General features: G+C 46.1%; 1 protein-coding gene across 1 annotated transcript in view; it reads right to left on the bottom strand.

Annotated features, from left to right (window-relative positions):
* The window catches only part of COTL1 (coactosin like F-actin binding protein 1), a 42942-nt gene that overhangs the window by 10672 nt on the left and 6533 nt on the right, over nucleotides 1-25737 (bottom strand). Inside the window, exon 3 of the mRNA XM_064273730.1 lies at nucleotides 8020-8177. Within this exon, the coding sequence (XP_064129800.1) occupies nucleotides 8020-8177 (158 nt within the window). The remainder of the gene's footprint in view (nucleotides 1-8019; nucleotides 8178-25737) is intronic.

The raw sequence follows: 25737 nt of genomic DNA, 5'->3' as shown, positions 1-25737 counted from the left end.
GTCCACATTCGAGTCCAGCACCCTCACAGCACGGAAACCGTATACTGCCGGGTGGTGTGAGGCACGGCTGCATCAGGGTGTCAGGAGGCCAGCTGCCAGGAGGCGACTGGAGCAGGTACCACACTGACGCAGGCTGGCCAAGGGCGGGGACCCATCTGGGGTTTAGGGAAGGGCTGCCAGGCCACAGCCTGCACGGCAGAACTCTTTGCTGGTTAAGGCAGTCTCCATTTACATGATAGGCTCATTCCCTGGGATGCAGGGAGCACAAAGCTGGCTCCATCACCCCCAGGGTTAAAGTCTTTTTAGGGGCCCCTACCCCCCTCAGGATAAAGCCCTACCTTTAACTTGGTCTCTGATCCCCCACCATTTGGCTTCTGCCTCAGCACTTAGCCTGTAAGCCTCTGTTTCCTCATCTGTATATTGGGGTAATAACAGCACTGGGCTCATGCAGGAATGTACCGGGTACCATACATGGTACCCGGCACCGCTGTTCACACGCTGTGAGGGAGCCTCTTCTTTTTCAATCAGGCAGTTTGTGTTTTAAATATATGACATAAGCAACAACCACCCGCCCCAACCAGCCTAATTCCAGTCCCAGGTGCACAAAACGGAGACGAAGCAAGAGCCTTTCCGTCAACCACTGCTAAAAGAAACGTAAACATTCCCCGTGAAAACAAACAGCGGAAGCCCTCCGGGGAGCCATGAAGAGTGTACAGATCGTCCCTGGAGCACAAGGCCCATAAATCTCATTACACGAAGGTGTGCAGATTCTCCCAGCTGACCCCATCAGCTCTCACCTCTGCTTTCTGCTGAAACAGAAGCCTTGGAAATTCCAGCCCACCCCTGAGTCCCTCCCCGAGTATAACTGGCTTCCACAATTTAATTCAATCCGAAGTACAGTTACTGAACATTTACTAGCATCTGTCCTAAGAATGGAAGCCCTGGTGGCATAGTGGTTAAGTGCTGCGGCTGCTAACCAAAGGGTCGGCAGTTCAAATCCGCCAGGCGCTCCTTGGAAACTCTATGGGGCAGTTCTCCTCTGTCCTATAGGGTCGCTACAAGTCGGAATCGACTAGACAGCACTGGGTTTGGTTTTTTGGTTTTGGTCCTAAGAATACGCAAGAAATAAGACACAGTCTAGAGCCATTGGGAACGGATTCATTTCTCTTTCTTTTGAGCATCTGTTATATGCACTAAAAAAAAAAAAACCCCAAATCCATTGCTGTTGAGTCGACTCTGACTCATGGCAACCCTACAGGACAGAGTAGAGCTGCCCCACACGGTTTCCAAGGAGCGCTGGCGGATTCCAACTGCCGACCTTGTGGTTAGCAGCTGGAGCACTTAACCACTGCACCATCAGGGCTTCTGTTATATGCACAGTACCTTTCTAAACACTAGGAAAACTACCTAATAGACTAGCCATGGACCCTGACTGCCCTTAAGGAGGTTATCTTCTAGTTGGGCGCTTAATTATAATTCATGGGATCAGGACCACAGTGGAGACACAGACAAGGGAGTAATTAATTCCAACTGGAGCTGGCAGAAGAGTGGAGTAAAGAATCAGGGTTTTGAAGGATGAATAGGAGTTCACTAGGCACCAGAATGAAGGAACTCTTTTTACATTGGTTGCTTTTCTTTAATCCTTCTAACAACTCTGAAAATTTATTTTCTCCTTTTCACAAGTGAGAACAGAAATTCTAGAGATAAAGTCGCTTGTCCATGGTCCTAAAGCTAAGAGACTGATGGAGCCGGAATATTAATTTGGATTTCACTCCCCCAAACCTAGGCTCTTTCCTATTTGATACGGCCCCCCCTTTTTTTTTTTTACTCTTTGAAATGTATTGCCATCACGTATTTAATTTAAAAAAGGTCAAGACCATAGAGAAATATCATTCAAATTTCAGGATGATCCTTAGCCTTCTCTGACTTAATAAATCTCCAAAGAATCTATAGGAGAATTAAGCTCGAAAGACTACACCAGTAGAAAAGGGGAAAGGCATCAGAGGTACGGGGTGAAGACGTGGGGTTTACTTATCATTACAGGACCTTGCGGCATCCTTGCGGCTATGGTTGACACAGGGATGGATGTCAGCACAACAGGATGGAAACTTCACTCCTGTCCCTTCGGGAGATTCCTGAAATCTCTTGGTTTTTTTTTAAATATTGTGTCTCTTTTATAGTCTTGATTTTTGTTTTAAGATTTAAATTTAGGAAACATCTCTCATTCATTTTATCTACTCTCAATCTTAGTTTCTATACCTTTTTTTTTTTAATTTATTTTATTTTTGTTATTGCTGTTGTTGAGAATATACACAAAAGAACATACACCAATTAGACAATTTGTACATGTATAATTCAGTGACAGTGATTACAGTCTTCAAGTTGTACAACCATTCTCATCCTCCTTTTCTGAGTTGTTCCTCCCCCATTAACATAAATCCACTGTCCCCTCAGTTTCCTATCTCATCTTTCAAGTTGCTGTTGTCAGTTTGATCCCATATAGTTTCTTGAAAAAGTGTAATGCTCAAAGCAGACATTCTTTACTAGTTAAGCTAAACTATTGTCTGGTTTTAAGAAGACTCGGTTTTTCAGGGAATATTTTTTATTTAAGGTTTAAAGATTATCAGGGCGATAGTTGCAGGGTTCATCCAGCCTCCACAGCTCCAGAAGGTCTGGATTCCCTGAGGGTCTGAAATTCTGTTCAATCACCAGCTTTTTACCCCTAGGGTATTCTCGGCTGTAATCTTTGTTTGGTAGTTTTTTTTTTTTTTTTTTTTGTACTTTAGATGTAGATTTACCGAGCAAATTCGTTTCTCATTAAACGATTAATACGCATATTGTTTTGTGACATTGGTTGCCAACAAGCAGCATTTTTTAAAGTAAGTGCTGGGTAATAATGTCTGGTGTCTTTTTTTTTTTTTACACTAAAAATGAAAAACGTTCCCTCATCAAGGAACATTGGGAATCGGTGAGTTTAAAAACAAGTTAAAAAAGGTCTGTTTCCTACAAGACTTTTCAGAGCCTTTAACGTGCCATGTGCAATATAAATCTACACAATAACCAAAAAAATCTACTGCCATTGAGTCATTTCTAACTGCTACCCAATAAGACAGAGTAGAGCTGCCCCACAGGTTTCCAAGGCTGTAAATCTTTACAGAAGCAGACTGTCACATCTTTCTTCTGTGGAGTGGCTGGTGGGTCTGAACCACTGACCTTTCAGTTGGCAGCCGAGAGCTTTAACCACTGTGCCACCAGAGGCTCCTTACCTACACAATAAGAGTCTCCAAAATGCATATGGCCTCGGAATATGTTTCTTGGTGCTGGTGGACTTGGGAAACTTGCATACGGAAGTGCCAGAGTTGGGGGTCTGGGGCTAGACAACGCTCTACTGTGTCCCAGCTAGGGACCTCAAACAAGTTACTTAGCTTTTGCGGGCCCCAATCTCCTCACCTATTAAGTGGGGATAATGATAATGCCTAGTCTCGTCATGAAGAATAAATGATTTAATACATTGAATCGAGTTGTTGAGATGACAGTGAGTTGACTCTAATTCATGGTGACCCCATATATGTCAGCATAGAACTGTGCTCCACAGGGTTTTCAATGGCTGATTTTTTGGAAGTAGGTGGCCAGGCCTTTCTTCTGTGGTGCCTCTGGGTGGACTCAAGCCTCCAACCCTTCAGCTGTTAACAACTTGCACCACCCAAGGATTCTGATTTAATACATAGGAAGTCCTTAAAAGAATGTCAGGCACATAGTAGGGGCATAATAAACAGCTATTTTTACTAATATTGTTTCCACATGGGTACACAAACAAGGCCCTCAGAAGGCCACAATGGGTATATCTGGCACTGGGGGATGAAAGCAGCCCCAGAACTTAAACTGAATCTACCCCTAGGGTTGGGAAGCCGTCAGAACACCCAGCCGTCTGGTATTTCTGCACCTTATGGCAATGTCCCTGTACACCCTTCCCCCACTTCTCCTTGGAGGAAATCCTCTGCAGCTCTCTTTCCTCAGTGCTGTAAACTGAGATATCCCTCTGGAGGCTTGGGTCAGCGAACATTTATATTATGTCAGAAAATAAATAAAAGTGTCACGTGAATAAAACCATTTTGTAAGACAAGCACGCTGCATTACTGACGGAGTCTGGCTGTACATCAAGACAGCCTGGCCTGGGCACTGAGCTCAGTTCTCCCAGTGGTGACTGCATTGTCCCCGCAGTCCTGCAATGGCACAAGAACAATGGGGGGGTGTTCTGTCCCCGGCACCCGCTCGGCCCTGCGCCACGGACCAGCTGAGACACAGCAGCTGTCCACTCGGCGCCTTCCCGACTCACATCTCTGTGTCTCCATGGTCCAGCCCTCTCCCCTCCAGCCTCTCCTCTGCTGCCTGTGGTCTTGCTGGTGTACATCTTGTTTTGTCTTGTTCTTTCCCAATCACAGACGTGGCTCAGTTTCTCAGTCTGGCTCTAAATACAGACTAGATAGACTCGGAGTCCAACCTTCTGACTTTTAACTCCTTCAGGTTCTAGAACCGGCTCTGCCGCATGTTGGCTGTGAGTTTGGGGCAAGCCCTAGCACCCCGGGCCTCAGTTTCCTCAGATGTTGATCTACTTGTGTGGCAGGCCACAGGTGAGGCAGCAGGGAGAGAGCCTTAGTCCTGTATGGATGGTTTTAAGGCCACACTGGCAATAGCGGGTGAGGCCAGCACCTTCCTGTGTTGCTGGGCTGTGACTTTGGTGCAAGCCTTTTGGAAGGCAATTAGACGATGTGGATCAACAACAACGACAAGATTCTTGTCACGTTCCCCGTGGCTCAACATGTGGAACTACCATCAACTCCTAAGGAAATAATGCACAATGTAGAAATGTTTTTCCGCCTAAGCCATTCATCACAGTGCTGTCTGAAAGGAAAAACTGGAAATAAGAGCAATAATTACTTACTGGGGAGTCCCTGGGTGGTGCCGTTAATGGATACAGCTGCTAATCAAAAGGTTGGAGGTTCAAGCCCACCCAGAGGAGCTTCAGAAAAAAGGCCTGGCAATCTACTCTAGAAAAATCAGCCACTGAAAACCCGACGAGTACAGTTCTACGCTGACACACATGAGGTCACCATGAGTTGGAGTCAGCTTGGTGGCAACTGGTGCTACTTACCGCTATTGAGTCTTACCAGACACTGTTCTCAGTATCGTCCCTCCCTACATTCACTCATTTAATCCCCACGACAACTCTAAGAGGCAGATCTTTTATTATCCCTGTTTTACAAATGAGGAGACTGAGGCCCAGAAAAGGTCAGCTACATGCCCCAGGTCCCACGGTAAGTGGCGGAGCTGAAATCTGAACCCACACTGCCCAGCTCAAAAGGCTGCATCCCTGACCATTAGACTACACTGCCTCTTTGTCCAATAAATAAGGTTCCTTTAAAGGTAAAATATCTTCAGGAACAAATGATCTCATTTTTTTTTTTTAAATAAAAAATTTTCAGGATATATAAAAATTGAGAGAGACACAGAAAGTCAGCTTATCCCACTCTCCCTTTTACAGATGGGAAACTGGGGCTCAGGTAGGCAGAGACCTGTTCGCCCATTCCTCTTGTTTCAGTGTATCTGCGTTGACAACCAAGCGATTGATTAACATTCTTGATGTTTCATAAAAGCACAGGGTGTGACTGTACTACCTCGGTTGTAGTAAAAGCACAGGATGTGAGTATACTACTTCAGTTGTAGTAACAGCAAGAGTTTATTAAGAATCATAAAGTAAAAGTCAACCCATGGATTCTTCACATGGAAACAGTTACAAAAGGCAGCTGGGGAAGTGGTCGACTCCCGCAGACAGGGCAGCTGGAATGGCCCATCTGGAAGGTTTCATAGAGAACATTGGGTCGCTGTCCCCATTGTACAGAGGGCATGTATGCAGGCATGACCTAGTGACTGTCCAAGAACACTATTCCAAAACCCCAAAGCAAACCCACTGCCGTTGAGTGGATTCCGACTCATAGCAACCCTATAGGACAGAGTAGAACTGCCCCATAGAGTTTCCAAGGAGTGCCTGGTGGATTTGAACTGCCAACCTCTTGGTTAGCAGCCATAGCACTTAGCCACTATGCCACCAGGGTTTCCAGAACACTATTATGTATGTATAATTGAACTCTTGTAACCTCAGTGGCTATATTTGCAACTGCAGTATAAATGTGAGATCTCATTTCGCTTCAGGTAATTAATATTTGTTAATGTAAAGGTGGAAAATGTAAAATGATAATGGTAAACTTACTGTATTCCACCTGCAGCACAAGATGGTTCCCAGCTCCCCACGGAGGGGACATCTGAGTGTTTTTGTCTACCCAGTATCCCTTTAACAACTGGGATCATGCCAATCCTGAAGCCCCACCTCCCTGCCCCACAGAGTGTGCATATGACCCAAGCTGGGCCAATCGGGGTCCTGTGAAGGGGTTGATTGGTATTGAGAGGGGTCTCTCTCTTCTTCTGCAACCACGACCCAGAAGGACACCCAAAGCCTGCACCATTTCTCCCGCCATGCAGAGCCAGCCTGAAGCCAAATTCAGAGAATAGCAGACCCAAGAGATGAGATGGAGATACCACCTGAGCCTGGATCCAGCTACACCTAAGCTGGCCACACCCGTACTTCCAAGCTCTGAGAACCAAGCAATTCTTTTTGCTTCAACTTATGTGAAGTTGCAAACAATACTCACACCTCAAGGTCTTACCAAAGAATCATATTTCCCATATCACCCTCAGTCACTGGCCATGTAACCAAACTGAAAAGGTGCTAGATTTAAAGGAAACTGCCATTTCAAACAGCAGGCATTCTCTCTCTGTGGTTCCCTCTCCTTCTGGCCCCACCCAGCCAGCCAATGGAGGTAGAGGGACTAAGCTTGGACAGGCAGAATGGAGGAGACCTCTGGCCATGGAACACATGTTCTTTTGCATTTTCCATTCTGCTGCCCCACAGGAGACCCCTGAACACTGTTGAACCATTAAAACCCAAACAGGCCCCGAGAAAAATAGCCCAGTGACAGGGGTGTCAGTGCCAGGCAGGGTGCAGACAGCAGTGTTAACTGGTGACACTAATTAAGATATGAAGGAAATGACACTTATTGCACATTTACTATGTTCCAGGCACAGCACTGACCCTTTTAGAAGACAAATGGAATGCCTATACCTTTTTAAATGATGATCACGCCTATTAACACTCAAACCCTACCTCCTGAGAATGCATTCTAAAGAAATAAAGCAACAGAACCGAAAAAAGGAACTATGTGTATTAAACTGTGAATTGGAACATTATTTGTAAAAGTGAAAATCAGAAGTGACTCAAAAGACCAACAACAGGGAACATCTAGAACATGACAGCGTAGTTATGAAAAGGTACAGTCTGCCATCAGAAAAAAAACCTTCACTACAAAGGACTATGCAGCCACAGAATTTTCGAAATTATGTTAACCTAGAAAAAAAGCCAACCAGAGCAGGACTTGGAGGCTGAAACTGCAGCAATGTACAAAGGCAGGGAGGGCACACACAGAGGACTGGTAAGAAGATCAAAAATGAGACCCTCATCCTGGGGTGACAGGAGTTTTTTCCCTCCGTATTATTTTTTTAAATAAAATTTTCATTTTGAAATAGTTTCAGATTTTCATTAGAGTTGTGAAAGACAGTCCTGAGAGTTCCCATATTCCTCTCATCTGGGTCCGCCTATTGTTAACATCTTTCGTGGCTGCGGCGCGTTTGTCAAAACCAAGCAGCCGACATGGGTGCCTCACTATTAACTAAACTCCACACTTTATTCAGAGTCTCCCAATTTTTCCCACTAATACCTTGCTCTGTTAGTAACATTTCACCAGTGTCTCAAACCATCACTACGGGTCCAGAGATGTATCATGGCTCATTCAAAGCCACGCGTTAAGTCACTGACCCAGGGCCCAGATCCAGCCCATCCCAGCCGGATGCGACACTTGATGAAGTATGACATGACTCCCAGACAATAAAGAACCCAAGGAGAATTACCTGTACCACCTCCTTCACCAGGGTCTTGTCTGTGCCGGTTTTGGCTCGCTGCAGCCCACTGACATTCTCACCGATCCACGTAATGAGGGCAAATTTGGACCTCTTGCTCATGGCGTCCCCAGTGGTGAAGCGCACAAAGGCAAACAACCGGACATCATCTGTGGCCGACAGCAGAAAGAAGGCACAGTGCTCAGTTAAACATCACAGACCATTTTCCCGAGGAAGACGCTGTAGCCACAAGGGTGCCCAGGGCAGCACGCAGGTGCCCAGCCCCAACCCTGAGGGCTCCTGGGCTGTTCTGCAGCAATGCCAAATGCAGAAGGCAGAAGGGAGGTGCTCATACATTGACCTTGGCCAGCATTCTCCTGACAAAAGCACCTCAGGCTTCAATGTCCGTTTCACAGATGGGAAACAGAGGTTCAGAGAGGTTGAGTGACCTTCCCAAGGTGGCCCAGGCAGTTGGAGGCTGTGCTGGGATCTGAACCCAGGTCTCTCTGGCTGCAATGCCTTCATATGGTCAAGTCTCAAATTTTGGATCTTATTTTGGGAACAGGAGTTTATCAACTCTTCTTATCCTCAATCTTGGAGACTCTGCTTGGAATGGGAAAGCCACAGCAGCCCACCATGAGGAGAGAAGAACTGAGCTGCGGCAAGATGTAGGGGAGGGGGATGACGAGGAAGCAAAAGAAAGTGGCCCTGATTTTGGCACAGGACACAGCTCTAGGCCCAATGGCCTGTTCTCAAACGGCTTGCAGTTGCTAGTTGAGAAACACTCAATGAGACTGTGAAGGGGAGCTTCTAAACACTAATGTGCACTGGAACCCCTTGAGGATTCTGACTTGCAGGTCTGGGGTGGGGTCCAGGGTCTGTATGCTTAACAAGCTCCCAGATGCTGCTGTGGCTGCTAGTTCACAGACCACACTTGGGAGTTAAAAAAACAAATCAAGACGCCTTTCTTCCTAGAATCTCTCCTGGGTACCTCCATGCCAATCCCCAGGTGGAATATAGTTTTACACCAGGACACAAGGCCACAAACCCTGAGATGATGACAAAGTTCACTTCCACACCTGCAACAACAAGCTCCGCCCTCTAAACGGGTCACCGGCCAGGTGTCCCAGGGGAGCGAAGCAGCAGCAGCACCACACAGCTCTCAGCAGGCAGACCACGGGACAATACATGTGGTTCACATTCCAGCCCCAGGTCAGGCGGCTGGCTCCCCAACACTTATTTCTTAAAGAGAACATATCACCATTTGCATTGGCACAGCACTTTTCAGTTTATAAAACTTGTTTATATTTCATTATCTCATGTGGTCTTCAAAGTGATGTGGTGAGGTAGGTGGGGCGGGGGAGGGGCCATCATCTTCATCTTCACCATCAACATCCAAATCACCATTTGACAGATCAGAGTCCCAGCCCAGAGAGGCCCCACAATGTGTTCAAGGTAACAACACACTGATGACAAAGCCAGGTGGAGGTCAAGGGTCAAGACATCTCAAGGGTGTCTGCCCAGCCCCCACCCCACGTGGGAGTCTGGACGGCACCCATCATGGCAACACAAGGCAGTGGGACAGAGAAGAAAGGATGACCCCAGAGGCACGTCACAGGCCCAGTCAACAGCGCCGGGTGACTGGATGAGGGAAGTAAGGGAAGGGGAGGCCGGGGGAATCCCAGGTGACCACATAATGGTAAGAGTATTAGCGGTACAGGCAACAGTCTGGCTCAACTGCCAGCTTCCTCCCCAAGAACTCTGACTCAATTACTCAAACCTCTGAGCCTCGGCTGCCTCACCTGTAAAATGGGGTGATTTTACATCAGTCGGCCATGAGGACTACATGCAGAAGCTATGGAACACACCTGGCCCAACCTGTGGCAGTACCTTCCCCCAGAAGCTATTACCACAAGACAGAGCTATCAGGTGACCACTGAGCACCTGAAGTGTTGCTAGCTGGCTCAGGAACTGAACTTTTAAATTCTAATACCACATGTGGCTGGTACAGACCCAGTGCATGGGGAGAAGCCTATTGGGTGGAAAATGTGCCCTCAGCATCTGTGTTTGGGAAGCCAACAGCACTGTTTTGACTAGAGTTGCCAGAGGAAAAGGGGGACCAGCACCAAAGTGTTTCATTAAACCGCTGGTTGTAACCACAGACAGCCTTGGTCGGAAGGGAGCTGGGGCTTCCGGTCAAGACACCTCACACACGTGAATGCCAAGCAGGGATGGATTACCCAATAAGCACGGTAGGGACGGGCTTAACTGTGCTTTCTTACTAATCTGTAGTGCACAATTTCACCCATGTAAACTACAGATTAGTAAGTAAGCACAACTAAGGCCGTGCGTACCTTGCTTACTGTAAGCCGGTATATACTGTGCTTATTGGTTAATCTGGCCCTGCAAGGCAAAGAAGTAACAGAACACACCAGAACCTGTTTCCATGGCAACCCTCTGTTTCTCATTTCCACGTTGATCAGTGTGGATGCTCTGGCTCCCATGACTGCATGTGGACCTGAATGCCCCATCACTGGCCAAAGGACCCATGGTGGACACTTGCTGGCCTTGCTCTGGGCTGACCTGTCTCCTGTAGACTCTGATCCTCTGTTCAGCCAAGTGTTGAGCATTCCTGTCAATGCAGCTCCCTCGCCTCTCTTCTTTTCACACAACACCACCTTCACGGCTATGGCCCACTTCTCCATGCAGAGCTACACCTTTTCCAAGGTCTGCCCTCTCTACTGGTTGCTGAACATCTCCACAAGGACATCCTCTTTGTGCCTCCAACTCCATGAGCTCCTGCTCTGTCTCCTTCTGACCTTTGCCAGCACCCTCCTCTTGTGGAGCAACCCAGGCCTTCTCCCAGTCAAACCACTTTCCCAAGAACCCAGCCCAGGACCTGGCACAAGATAAACACACAATGAGCAAGTTACCCCACCGCACCCAAGGACACTGGGGACCTGGTGTCCTTCTAAAAACTTCTAGAACCTGCGGACCTTCTAGAGCCACAGACCAATGTCATTTAAATTATCATGGGGGGGCACATTCTCCTAGGTGGCTGTTTGGTGCCAATCTGACAATGGCCTGGCCAACAAGATTGCTGATGGACATGTTTTTGAAAATTCAGGAGTCACATGCTCACAAATGTTTGCTGAGCAAGGTTCGGCATAACATTGGAAAGTCAGCTTTGTCTGAGGTGAAAAATCTGTTCAACTGAGCAATATTTTCATAGTTGCCCAGGCAGATCTGAAGCCTCTCTCTCTCCTCTACTCATCGTGAAGGAGATTCTAAGCCCATTTGACCTCTGACTGGTCAGTACAAGAGGAAGTTCAAGTTCTTAGTGCCTGGTTTGGCCCCCTTCCATCTTCCATACAGAACAGCCAGACTGAACACAAACACGAATATGCAGCCAAGCACCACAAGAACACTGGGAAGCATCAAAGTCCCATATCTACCCCCGCTAAAACCACTTTTCGAACCCACCAGCTGCAGCAGTCTGCTTCTGTAAAGATTACAGCGTTGGAAACCATATGGGGCAGGGCAGTTCTACTCTGACCTATAGGGTCACTATGAGTCGGAACTGACTTGATGGCAACAGCCTTCTGGTAAAACCACCCTAGTGCACAAGGAAACTGTGGGTATATCAACTGAAAGGCATCGCTAAACTTCATCATATATATTATATATGTTGTGTGAGTGTGTGTCATGGATTGAAGTATGTCCACCTAAAAAGATATATTGAAGTCCTAAGCCCTGGTACCTGTGAATGTGACTCTGTTTGGAAACAGGGTCTTTGAGGATGTTATCATCAGTTAACACGAGATCATATTGGAATAGACTGGGTCCTAATCCCATCTGAGTGGTGTCCTATAAAAGAGGAGACACAGAGACAGAGGAAAGACTGCCATGTGAAGATGCATCCAGAAGCCAAGGAATACCTGGGGCTACCAGAAGCTGGGAGAGAAAAGGGAAGGATCTTCCCCTAGAGCCTCTGGAGAAAGCACAGCCCTGCTGGCACACTGACTTTGGGTTTATACTATCCAGACTCTGAGACAATACATTTCTGTTCTTATAAGGCACCCTGAGCTTGTTCCGTTAGAGACCTCAGCAGAGCTCACCTGCTGATTCCTCTGCCATTCACCCTCAACCTGCTGCTCGGCAACCTATTAGAAACCCATCTCCCCCCTCCACCTCATAGCAGCTCTGTGACCTGGAATGCTGAATGTCTCTAGGTCTCAGTTTCCTCATCTGCACAATGGGTCGTATACCTACCTCATAAGGTGGTTGTGAGGATTAAGTGGGGGAAAAAAATGAGTGGGATGGGCTTGGTTGTTGAGGATGATGGCTATTTTTCTACCCCACTTCTCAAATGAAGCTGCCCTTCAGAGGTCCACAGTGGGTTCCTAATTGCCAAACCAATGGGTGGCCTCTTCTCTGTGCTCCTTCTTAGTTGAACTCTCCGTGGCGTTGCACATCGTTTTCAATTCTGTCCTTGAAATGCTCCCATCCCTCAGCCCCAGGACATGGCACCATCTTGGTTTTCCTAGCTCTGATTCCACCTTCCACCTTCTTTGCTGGCTCCTTACCCCCTCTGCCGCCACACACACATTGCCCCAGGTTCTGCCTCATCCTCCTCTCTCCCCCTACACTATCTCCCCTAGGGAATCTCCACTATCAATTCCAAAGTGTTGTTTGTTCATTCACTGAGTGAATATCTGAGTGTCTACTGTTTTTTTACCGTCTGGGAGTTGCCTTCTAAACACTGGGAGATTTAGGTGTCCTAGCCCCTGCCCTCACAGGCTTCTGAGTTGCTCACTGGTCTGTCCCCAACTAGACTGGACATTTCTTGTGGGCAGGGTCTGCAGCCTATTCCCACCCACCTTGCCCTGCACCTCACATACCTCACACAGTAATGTTTGCTGAAGCAACTTGGCATATGGAGAATGCCAGAGCCAGGCAGGTCAAGGCTGGGTGCTTGTCTGATTCCTTTGCTCTGAGCCTCAGTTCTCCTAGCTGTAGAATAAGGTAACGTTCTGTATCCAGTAAGCCTCCACTGGCTTCTCTGGGTTTCACAGCAGGGGCACCCCTCGACATACACACAACTATGTGCCTAGATATCTATTCACTCATTCCATAACCATTTCTTGAGGGCCTACTATGTGCCAAGCACAGTGCTGAGCACTGGTGGATGCAACAATATAGACAAGGATTCTGGAGATCACAGAGGTCAATGGTTATTGCGCACTTACAATGTGCAAGGCACCGTTCTGGGCGCTTACACGAACTGACACATTTCATCAACCCAACCTCTCAGTAAGGTGAGTACTGCTCACAACCCCATTTACAGACGAGGACACTAAGGCTTAGAGAGATAAAGTAATAAGGAGCCAGACAACTCTTTCCCTGTCCATCGGAGAACTAGTTAAGTCTAGAGCAGTGGTTCTCTACGTGTGGTCCTCAGATTAGCAGCATCAACATCATCCTTACTAGAACTTACTAGAATTGTGAGTTCTCATATTTCACCCAAGACCTACTGATTCAGAAACTCTGGGTTTGGATCCGGAAATCTGTCTTTAACAAGCCCCCTGGGAATTTGATGTCACCAAAGCTTGAAAACCCTGATCTAGAGAAAGTGGGCAAGAAGAGGAAACGGTGGGGCTTTTAGTATGGAGACCTCGCTCCACCCTGGTAGAAAAAAGGGTGAGACAGAAGGTTCTTGAAGGCAAAAAAGCTGAAGTGCTCAAAGTCAGCAATCACCCACTTCGTTCCCACTTGCACCCCTTTCATTTAAGGAAGTTATCACGTAAAGATGCTTCCTGAATAGTCCTACTTTCAATACTATAACTCGCAGAATGAGAGGCATCTAAGCGTGGTCCCTAAGCATCTCACCACCAGAGACCACTGGGACTGACTCCCAGGAACTCTCCCTTCCCCCCAAACTCTGCCTCCCAAGAGAAGGAAAGCCATATTTAGAAAAGAAACAATTGGAAAATGGCACTAGGTAACAATTTGTTCTTTCTGTATTACCTTTAGGCCTTCTACCTGACAACAAGCCAATATAAACAAGAGTTTGTCAATGCATCATAAAAAGCCCATAAAACCTCATCTCCAGGAGACATCAATCAATAATAAAGCAAGGTCAGGACAACTGTTGGCTCCCTTTTGGTAGACACCATGGGCTCAAGGCCAAGGTTGACCGTGTGTTAGATGTTTCGCATTTGGGGACTATGATCCCTGCCCTCCCACCCAGTGTATGTCTTATCCATGAAGACTTGGTCCCCACACAACATTAATAAAATTCTACTTGCAAAAGAACTTGGCTCTTTGATTGGTCTGTGAGGTCTCATTATTGATCAGTGATGGACCACTGTTGTTAAAGAGCTTCTGGGCCACCCCAACCCCACCAGCTTTAAGGACCCCTAGAGTCTCTGGGTAGTCCAAACAGCTATGGTGCTCAGCTGCTAACGGAAAGACTGGATGTTCGAGTCCACCCAGAGGCACCTTGGAAGAAAGCCATGGTGATCTACGTATGAAAATCAGCCATGAAAACCCTAGGGAGCAGTTTTACTCTGCTACACACGGGGCTGCCATGAGTCAGAGTCAACTGGATGGCAACCAGTTTTTATTTGTTGTTTTTTTAGAGACCTAGAAACCCCAGGCAGGGCCCACAGGCATATCCAGTTCATCTCTCTAAGGCTCCTTGGCCCTCATTTACTAAATAAGTTCCTATGTGTCATTGAGTTATCACATGGAAAGTTCTCAGGATGCTGCCTGCTGCATAGAGTAAGCGCTCAATAGACGTTAGCTATTGTGGTTTTTACGTTCTCTCCCCTAGGCCCCTTCCTCCCTCTGGCTCTCTTCTCTTCCCCCTGGGAGTCCCACCACTTTCCCTATCTCTTGCCCATCTATCATCTTTACCACCTCTCTTACCTCCTGCCCATCTGCGTCTCCTCCTTCCATTGCTTCCTTCTTCCTGACTCTCTGTCTAGAGTTAGAAAGGGGGCGATGGATTTGGGAAAATAAAGGGGTAAGGCAGGGAGCAGAGTTTGAGTACAAGGGTGTCAGGATTGAATTATGTCCCCCCAAAAATGTGTGTATTAACTTGGTTAGGCCATGATTCCCAGTATTGTGTGGTTGCCCTCCATTTTGTGACTGTAATTTTATGTTGAAAGGATTAGGGTGGGATTGTAATACCACCTTTACTCAGGTCACCTCCCTGATCCAAGATTAAAGGGAGTTTCCCCGGGGTGTGGCCTGCACCACCTTTTATCTCTCAAGAGATAAAAGGAAAGGGAAGCAAGCAGAGAGTTGGGGACCTCACACCACCAAGAAAGCAGCACCAGAAGCAGAGCGCATACTTTGGACACTGGGTCCCTGAGCCTGAGAGGTTCCTCGACCAGGGGAAGATTGAGGACAAGGACCTTCCTCCAGAGCCCACAGAGAGAGAAAGCCTTCTCCTGGAGCTGACGCCCCGAATTTGGACTTGTAACCTACTAGACTATAAGAAAATAAATTTCTCTTTGTTAAGGCCATCCACCTGTGGTATTTGTTATGGCAGCACTAGATGACTAAGACAAAGGGAAAAACAGCCTGAAAGAGGCAGAGGAGAGAAGATGAACAGGGGGACCAAGAGGGATATGCTTAGGAGCTAGAGTGATAGGGGAGTTGGAGAAAAAAAAAAACAGACTAACAACAAGCAGTGGAGAGAATGACAACAAAGGGGATAGGAAAGGAGAGAATGAAAAAGGGGGGACTCAGGTGTCTCCAGAATCACCAAGGCCACAAGGATGAGCTGCTGTAATATTCTCCCAAAGATTACAAATGGCATATAATCCCCACCATGCTCTTAGGGACCTCCTCTCCCTGCCCATTCCCACCCAGACTTGAAGTCTTCTAAGGCTCAAGGCAATCAAGGTGCGGCAGATTCTGACAGATCTCACCAGCGTCCTCACTGGGGTGACCCTGACACAGGGTCCACACTGACTGAGGGCTCCTACCTCCTCCCAAAAGGGACTCTAGTTTTTGCCTCTCCCTTCCTCCAAAAGTCAGTCCTGGCTGGTGAAGGACAAAACTCAGAGACACTGAGGATCTGGTATGGAACAAGAAGTGGACAACTTTTTTACACTTTTGTAAGTGTTTTGAACAACTTTTTTTGTTACATACAAAACACAAACTAGGTGTAGCGTAATTAGAAATACAAATAGGCAAAAATAAGGATCCCACCGCCTAAATGACCACTGTGCACTCTTGATTCGTGTCCTTCTGGTCTTTTTAGCTACATTCATGCCTGTCCAATTCTTACCACCAATAACCGCCCCGGGCACATAGTTCTTGTTAGCTGCAGCCAACTCATGGCGAACTCATGCGCAATAGGATTGGACCATTGTGATCCACAGGGTCTTCACTGGCTGATTTTTTGGAAGTAGACTGCCAGGCCTTTCTATCCTAGTCAGTCTTAGTCTGGAAGCTCCGCTGAAACCTGTTCGGCATTATAGCAATATGTGAGCCTCCGCTGACAGATGGGTGGTGGCTGTAGATGAGGTGTACTGGCTGGGAATCGAACCAGATTCTGCAACATGAAAGGTGAGAATTCTACCACTAAACCACCACTGCCCAAAAAGACCAAACTCATTGTGTCCAGTCAATTCCGACTCACAGGGACACTACAGAACAGAGCAGAACTGCCCTATAGGGTTTCCAAGGAGTGGCTGGTGGATTCAAACTGCTGACCTTTTGGCTATCAGCCAAGTTCTTAACCACTGCACCAGCAGGGTTCCAGGTACATAGTAGGCATTCCATAAATATTTGTTGGTCAACATAAAAAAGGGCGACAGAACTAATTGTTTCATAATTTCCATCTAACACTGAACTTCAGAGCAAGATAAAGGAAGGGGGAAGGGGAAGGCAGAGAGGAAATTACCTCAGAGCTTGACAAGATTCTGCAGCTCGCTCTAAAGCTGACCTTACCTTATATAGACTCCCTAAGAGGTTATGCAAACAAGGTTCACTAAGAAAAAAAAAAAACCCACACACGAAAAAGCTGAGCTGTCAGCTTCCACTGAGTGAGCGCTTGGAGCTGGTATGAAAGGGAACCACAGGAAGGAGTTCTCGCATCCTGCCTCACAGAGCAGGGAGGCAGCTGGGCAGAGGCCAGCAGAGGCTGGTGGACTGCTAGCAGGGACTCAGGAAGTGAGAGGGCAAGTTCGTGAGAAGGAAAATGTCCTGTCTGGGACTATGGCGGAAGGAGAACTTGGGGGGTGCTGTGTTTCAGTGAAGGAGACTAAGGACTGAGGCTGGAAGGAAGAGGGTCCTCCTTGAAGTGAGAGCTCTAACTACTCAAGGGCTGATGTCACTTACTCTCCTTTTTAAAGTGACTTTTATTTACTGTTTCTCTCGACAGGTTAAAAAAAAAAAAAAAGTGCCACCTTCTTACTAAAAAATTTTTTAGAAAATACTAAAAAGTATTTTTTAAAAATAAAAAAATCCATTTCCCTGAAATAAAATCCCTGTTTACATTTTGGCTTATTCCTTATAGAGAATGGGGGTAGTTTTTAGTTATGTGATCTATACTCTGTGTGTGTGTGTGTATGCAGATACGTATTGTTGTTGTTGTTGTTGTGTCAATTCTGAATAGAATTGCTCCATAAGTTTTCCTAGGCTATAATCTTTGTGGGCGCAGATCGCCAGGTCTTTACCCTGCGGAGCCACTAGTGGGTTCAAACCGCCAATCTTTCAGTTAGAAGCTGAGTGCTTAACAATTGTACCACCAGGGTTCTTAATATGTAACAGATATACATATATGTATATATATGTATGTATGTACATACATGTGTATATACTGTATATATTTTATACACATATGTACTACATTTGAAATCACACTGTACATGCAAATCTTATGTTTGCTCTGCCAACTCCCCAAAGCAGTCGACTTCACAAATGATTCCTTCCTCACTGAATTTTCACTAAATGTGAAATGACCCAACTTTCCTAGTTTGCAAAGAACATAAGAAAATGGGATGCAAGATAGCCAGAGGAAAAGGAAAACAATTACTCCAGTAGAACCATGGGGAATAGGTTGATCTGCATACCCAAATTATAAGGATGTCTAATGGCTTTCCCCCTATGAGAAAGCAACGAACTTTTTAAAAATTAATTTCTACTTCCTTAAATGGAAGTCAGTGAGTTGTATGGGAAGATCCTCAACGAGATGGACTGACACAGAGGCTGCAACAATGTGCTCAAACAAAGCAATGACTGTGAGGATGGCGCAGGACCAGACATTTTGTTCTATTGTACATTGGGTCACTATGAGTCAGGACTGACTCAACGGCACGCAACAACTACTAACATACACAGCAGCGGATATGACCAGCCCCTGGAGGTCTGAGTGTGCACTAGCACAGCGTGCTACAACAGGAGACAGCAGGGTACAATGGACTCGGCGCCTGACTGCCAGGGCCCAGGTGGCCCTGGCACGCACCACTTTGCATTCTTGTAACTGCTTTTTATAATTTGCTATCTCCTCCATCGTTATCAGTCAGTCATTTGACAAGCGCTATTGATAATCTAAGATCCAGGGACTTTGCTGAATGAGGGACAATTCCCACCCTCAATAACTACACAATTACAAACAAAAACAATGTAAACATGATAAAATTAATGCTATAGCCAAGAGTTATCACAGCGCATTATGGGTAGATGGGAGTCCCCGGGTGGTGCAAGTGGTTAAGCGCTCAGCTGCTAACCAAAAGGTTGCAGGTTCAAGTCTACCCAAAGGCACCTATGAAAAAAGACCTAGAGGTATACTTCTGAAAAATCAGCCATTAAAAATCCCATGAAATTGTACATTTGAGAAATGTTCAATTGATAAATGTGTTATATATATTTTTTACAACAATAAAAAAAAAAAAAGAAAGAAAACTCTATGGGCTGTGGGGACCATGGTCTTGGGGAACATCTAGCTCAATTGGCATAACATAGTTTATAAAGAAAATGTTCTACATTCTACTGTGGTGAGTAGTGTCTGGGGCCTTAAAAGCCTCTGAGCGGGCATCTAGGATACTCCACTGGTCTCACCCCTTCGGGAGCAAGGAAAAATGAAGAAAACTAAAGATACAAGGGAAAGATTAATCCAGAGGACTAATGGACCACATCTGCCATGGCCTCCACCAGACTGAATCCAATACAACGAGATGGTGCCTGGCTACCACCACTGACTGCTCTGACAGGGATCACAATAGAGGGTCCTGGACAGAGCCGGAGAAAAATGTAGAACAAAATTTTAACTCAAAAACAAAGACCAGATTTGCTGGCCTGACAGAGACTCGAGAAACCCTGAGGGTATGGCCCCCGGACACCCTTTTAGCTCAATAACGAAGTCACTTCTGAGGCTCCCCCCTCAGCCAAAGATTGGACAGGTCCATAAAACAAGATTAGACTAAAAGGGCACACCAGCCCAGGGGCAAGAACTAGAAAGCAGAAGGGAGCAGGAAAGCTGGTAATAGGGAATCCAAGGCTGAGAAGAGAGAGTGTTGACACATCGTGGGGTTGTTAACCAATGTCATAAAACAAAATGTGTACTAACTGTTTAATGAGAAACTAGTTTGTTCTAAAAACCTTCATCTAAAGTACAAAAAATTGAAAGAAAAAAAGAACCCTACAGGGCACAGTTTTACTCTGACACACATGGCGCCACCATGAGTTGGAGTCGGCTCAGGAGCAACTAGTATAAGATGGGCATTCCTGTCTCTCTTTTGTGCTGACGTCACCATGTGTGGTACCACCAAAGAGCAAGGCAAATTCAAAAACTCACAACTCCCAAAACCATCAGAAGAGCCAGGTCTTCAGGCTCTCACACTGCCTCTGCCCACTGTGTGACAGTGGCCTAGTAGCCCCCCTCTCTGATCCTCAGTTCTCTGTGCTGTGAGCTGGCTTCTCAGTCTCTGCCTCAGAGCCAGCCGGGTGGCGCAGGAGGAACAGAGGGACAGTTTTGGTCCCCGTGGCTGTTCACAACAGTCCTTGGGAATGCCCACGGTCAGCACCAGGCTGACCCCCTTTACTCATTTATTATTCTTTTATATATTAATGCATAGGAATACCCAAGAGAGAAATGGCTTTTCTTTAGGTACTCATTTCTCCTGAGAAGGTTTAAGGCAATGAAACATCGACTCGGGTACCAGCTCCGAGCCCAGCACTGGATGAGGCCAGATGGGAAACAGCTGTGGACACCGTGCTGCGTCTCCACCCTCAGTCAGGTGGGGAGATAGAAGGGCACCCACTGAGCCAAGGCGGCATGATAAGCTTCACACAAGTGACCCAACCTCCCCCGCAGTTTCCTCATTTGTGTCACGAGTGTATTAATCCTCACTAAACTCCGTCGATAGTGTAAAGCTCTCAGAATTGGGGATGGCACATAGCAAATGTTAAATAAGTTAGATATTCCCCAAAGGGACCCCTGTACCCTGTACCCATTAGGCAATAACTCCTCTTCGGTCCCTGCCCCTGGCACGCACTAATCTGCTTTCTGTCTGTATAGATTTTTCTATTCTGGATATTTTATATAAATGGTCTTATACACTATGTGGCCTTTTGTGTCTGCCTTCTTTCATTCAACATGTTTTCGAGGTTCATCTACGCTGTAACATGCGCCAGTACTTCCTTCCTTTTTATGGCTGAGTAATATTCCTTTATGTGGATAGATAGATCACACTTTGTTTATCCAGTCCTCAGTGGATGGACGTTTGGGTTGCTTCTAGCTTTCAACTGTTATGAACAGTGCTGCTGTGAACACTCGTGTACAAGTTTTCATGTAAATACATGTTTTCAATTCTCTTGGGTATATACCTAGGAGTGGGATTGCTGGAAGGGGCCCTAGTGGTGCAGTGGGTAAAGTGCTTGGATGCTAACTGAAAGGTGACCAGTGCAAACCTACCAGAAGCTCCATGGCAGAAGGATGTGGCAGTCTGCCTTCGTAAAGATTATAGCCCTTATGGGACAGTTTCTACTCTGTCCTATAGGCTTGCTATGAGTCAGAATCAACTCAACAGCAATGGGTGGTTTGGAATTGCTGGGTCATATGAAATTCTATGTTTAACCTTTTGAGGAACTGCCAGACTTTTCCACAGCGGTTGTACCATTTTATATTCCTACCAGTAATGGACAAAGGGTCCAATCTCTACACATCCTCTTCAACACTTGTCATTGCACTTTCCTTCTTTTTGACCACAGCCCTCGTAGTGGGTGTGAAGTGGTATCTCATTGTGGTTTTGATTTGCATCTCCCTAATTACTAATGACAAGCATCTTTTCAGGTACATATTGGCCACCTGTATATCTTCTTTGGATAAATGAGGTCTTTCCTCATTCTTCAATTGGGTTATTTGTCTTCTTATTCTTGAGTTAAGAGTTCTTTATGTACACTGAACACTAGACCCTTATTGGATATATGATTTGAAGGCTTGCCTTTTGCTGTACCCTCTGCCTGGAGCCCTCCTCACCCAGATGCCCACCTGTCTGACTCTCTCACCATTCAGAACAGTGTCACCTCGTCTTTAAGGTCTCCCTGTCCATCCTAGTAGCACAGTGGTTGACAGCTCAGCCACTAACCGGAAGATCAGCAGTTCAAACCCACCAGCTGCTCCTTGGAAACCCACTGGGGTAGTTCTACCCTGTCACTACAGGGTCACTATGAGCTGGAATCAACTCGACAGCAATGGATTTGGGGTTTTTTTTTTTTTTTTTTTTTGGTTTTTTGTCCACCTGGCTGGGGGGCCGCCCCCACAGTCTGTCTTTAGTTCACTGCTTCATTTTATTTTCCTTATGGCACTAATCACATTCTGAAATGATCTGATTGGCTAACTTGTCTTTTATCCATCCCTGTGTCCTTAATAGAATGTAAGTTCCATGATGTCCACCACTGAACCCTCCCAGTATCCAGAGTGCTTGGCATATAGTGGTCCTCAATTCATATCTGTCAAATGAATGAGTAGATAAAAATCACCAAGGAAGAGACGAAGTTAGTTTTCCAGGATCCAGGGTCAAATACATGGCAACCAAGAATTGTCACATCAAAAACAGAGCAAGTGGGTCCCAGATCAGGGCTTAAAGAGCTCCAGGGAGTGACGCCCAGACTCTGCCTTCGGGTGGGGGTCCCAAGGGGGTGTGACTGCAGGGGGTCACACAGGGGGTGCTTTCTACCCTTCCCAGAAGCCCCAGTGTGACCCAGAGACCCCTGGCCTGCCTGGACCAGATACTTCCGTTATTTGTAAACAATGAACAATACTTTGCACTTTACAGGCAGCATGGAATTACAGCCAAAAAAGGAAGAAAATGACTTCAGGTCAGATCAACTGGCCTCCAGGGAACGTCCTTTCAGGCAAAAGCAGTGAAGTCAGAATTTCGCCCAAGGAAGGATCGAGGCATTTGAGGCATTTGAATTCTCGTGCGGTGCTGACCAGAGAGACCTTCACAGGTTTTCCACTTCAATGCAGGCAGAAAAATTCCCTGCAAGCAGCTATTCCCACAGGAGCAAGCTCATTCGGCTGGAGGCACAGGACTTAGATCTGCCCATTAGCTTTCAAGAAAAGAGCTTGCCTTTGCATTCCTTATGAAAACCTGTATGTGTATCACAAAGTTAAGTTGCAAGTGTCAGGTAGCCAGGGGGTGTGACAGAAGCACAGGTGCTGGGCTAGAACCACAGCTCAGCCATTGTGCAACCTTGGGTGAATGCTTTCACATTGCTGAGCCTCAGTTTTCTTATATGTGAAATGGGACAGCAACAGAGCCTACCACATTGGGCCCTGGTGGAGACGAAATGAGATTATGATAATATGACTATAGTAGCCAGAATAACAGCCCCCAAAGTTAAAAGCTTGGCTGCTAACCAAAGGTCAGCCGTTCAAATCCACCAGCCACTCCTTGGAAACCCTGTGGGGCAGTTCTACTCCGCCCTACAGGGTCCCTATGAGTAGGAATCGACTCGCCAGCAAAAAGTTTGACTTTTTTTAATAAAGATGTCCACATCCCAATTTCTAGAACCTGTGAATATGTCACCTGACATGGCAAAAGGGACTTTGCAGGTATGATTAGGTTAAGGATCTGCGATGGGAGATCATCCTGAATTACCCAGGTGGGCCCAGAGTAATCACAAGAGTCATTACAATGGGGAAGCAGGAGGGTCAGAGTCAGAGCGATCCAGCGTGAGACTCGACCTGCCATCGCTGGCTTTGAAGGTGGAGGAAGGGGCCCTGAGCCAAGAAATGCGGGCAGCTCTAGAAGCTGGACAGTGTGTGAAAATTGATTTTCTCCTAGAGCCTGCAGAAATGTATGCAGCCCTGTCAACACCAAGATTTTGGACCTCTGAGTCCCATTTTGGACTTCTGACCTCTAGAATTGTAAGATAATATACTTGCGTTGTTTTAACCCACTAAGTTTTTTTTTTTTTTTTAATGACAACTTTATTGCTGGCAGCATTTAAAAAAACAAAAGGTCAACTTTTACATCAACGACAGATAGGTATGCTGAAGAAACCAACATTAGAAAGATCAAAATGTTTTTGTCAAATATATTTACAACTGGACCAGATTATCTGTTTTGTTTGTTAACACAATATTAATACTTCTTTTGAGAAAAACTTACATATGGAATAAAATTACTTAATGTTGAGGATTTTTTTCTTTGTAACAATTCAGTAGTCACTGTTTGTTGGGAAATTGTTTTTTAATTTTGTAAAATAACTTGATGTCAGTGTTGAACTCCTAATTAGAAGGAATGCTTAATACAGCATCTTGTATAATTTGAACTTCTAAATGTAAGACTATATTATTTGAAAAGATATAATATGTAATTCCTAGGTAATTTTCACATCTTGAAATGTGCTCATTTATTGGGGTAATGGTGTTACATTTTTATAAAATTTTCCGATCCTTTTTTTCAAATTTCTTGAAGGTATTTTACTTAAATCATTTCCATCAATTGAATTGTTCCCATTGCCTTTTTTTAAATTGTACTTTAGATGAAGGTTTACAGAGTAAATTAGTTTCTCATTAAATAATTACCACACATATTATTTTATGACACTGGTTGCCAACCCCATGACATGTCAACACTCTCCCCTTCTCGATGTTGGGTTCCCCATTACCAGCCTTCCTGTCCCCTCCTGCCTTCTTGTCCTCACCCCTGGACTGGTGTGCCCGTTTAGTCTCATTTTGCTCTATGGGGCTATCTAATCTTTGGCTGAAGGGTGAATAAACTACTAAGTTTTTGGTAGTCTGTTATAGTAGCAACAGGAATTAATACAATGACCTTCAGACAGTACCTGGCACAATAAAGTCCCCAGTCTTAGACATTATTAACATTGCTATTAATTATTGTCAAGGAAGTGCACATAAGTGCAAAGAAGGTGAAACAAGAATTGGTGCAAGAGGGAAAGTGAGATGACCGTGAACTAAATACAGAATCAAAACCAGCATCTAAGGGACGTTAATTTCAAAATGCACTGATGAAATAGAATATACTGAGGTGGCCATCCCTCTTGTCCCACACACACATACCCGTCTGCCTTCAGAAATAGGTCGCTGGGGACCCACCGAGGCCACGGAGCTGGATCTGCAAAGCCAAATGCATAAGATTAAGTCTGGGGGAATGCAGGGCTCAAGAGAGACCTGGGCCTGAGCCAAAGCATCATGTGGCCAGGGCGCTGAGCTGACAGCTGCATCCTGGTGCTGGGCTGTGATTCCAGCTCAGGAGAGCAGGTCTTCCCAGGCTGGCTTGGCTTTCAAACGTCTCTGGCCACTGTCATTCATTCATTCATTCCTGGACATGGAGAACTCCAGACACTGTGCTAGCTGCTGACAATGCAGCAGAGAGCAAATCAGACATGGTTTCTACCTCAAAGGAGGTTAGACTCTAGCAGGACAATAAACAGACACAGGGTGCCATAGGGATGCCACCACAGGGCTTGTAAGTGCCTTGCCTTCCCTCTCCACCTCTGATGTCAGGCACAGAGGTAGCCGGTCTGGGCACACCACCCTGGAACCCATTCAGTTAACCACTGATTAACAACAGTACTCTCAGTAATTTATATTTCCAACATGCTTGTTTGAGAGAGAGTAATAGTTAGCACCTAAGGAGGACTTGCCAAGTCCCGGAGGAGCCCTGGTGGCACAGTGGTTAAAGTGTCTGGCTGCCAACCAAAAGGTCCACTCCGTGGCAGAAAGATATGGCAATCTGCTTCTATAAAGACTACAGCATTGGAAAACCTACAGGGCAGTTCTACTCTGTACTATAGGGTCGCTAAGAGTCAGAATTGACTTGATGACAGTGAGTTTGCGTCTTTTTGGTTTTGCCATGTCCCGAATACAGTCCATATTATGTATTAAATCAGTTAATCCTCCCAGCCCTGTGAGATGGCTCCCATGATTGTCCCCACTTTCCAGTTGTGGACACTGAGGCATAGAGAGGTTGAGTGACTTGCCCAGGACCACATAGCTCATACGTAGTAGAATTGAGATTTGAACTGTGACAGCCTCAGTTCTCTAAGCAAGAGATAAAGGTGTGGAAAGTCAGTGATTATCTGGGAAATGCCCATCACACAGGCTACAGCCTATCACCTGGGCTACAGCCCATCACCTAGGCTCCTTCAAGGAAGCAACACACCCATTGGGAGATTGAGAGCTGGCTAACCATGATGGGTGGGGATTCTCCATCGAGGATACCACCATCAAAGAGG

Source organism: Loxodonta africana, chromosome 21 (genome assembly GCF_030014295.1).
Source record: "Loxodonta africana isolate mLoxAfr1 chromosome 21, mLoxAfr1.hap2, whole genome shotgun sequence".
In the NCBI taxonomy this organism is placed as follows: Eukaryota; Metazoa; Chordata; class Mammalia; order Proboscidea; family Elephantidae; genus Loxodonta; species Loxodonta africana.
Note: the sequence above shows the minus strand (reverse complement) of the source record. Positions and strands in the feature narration are given on the sequence as shown.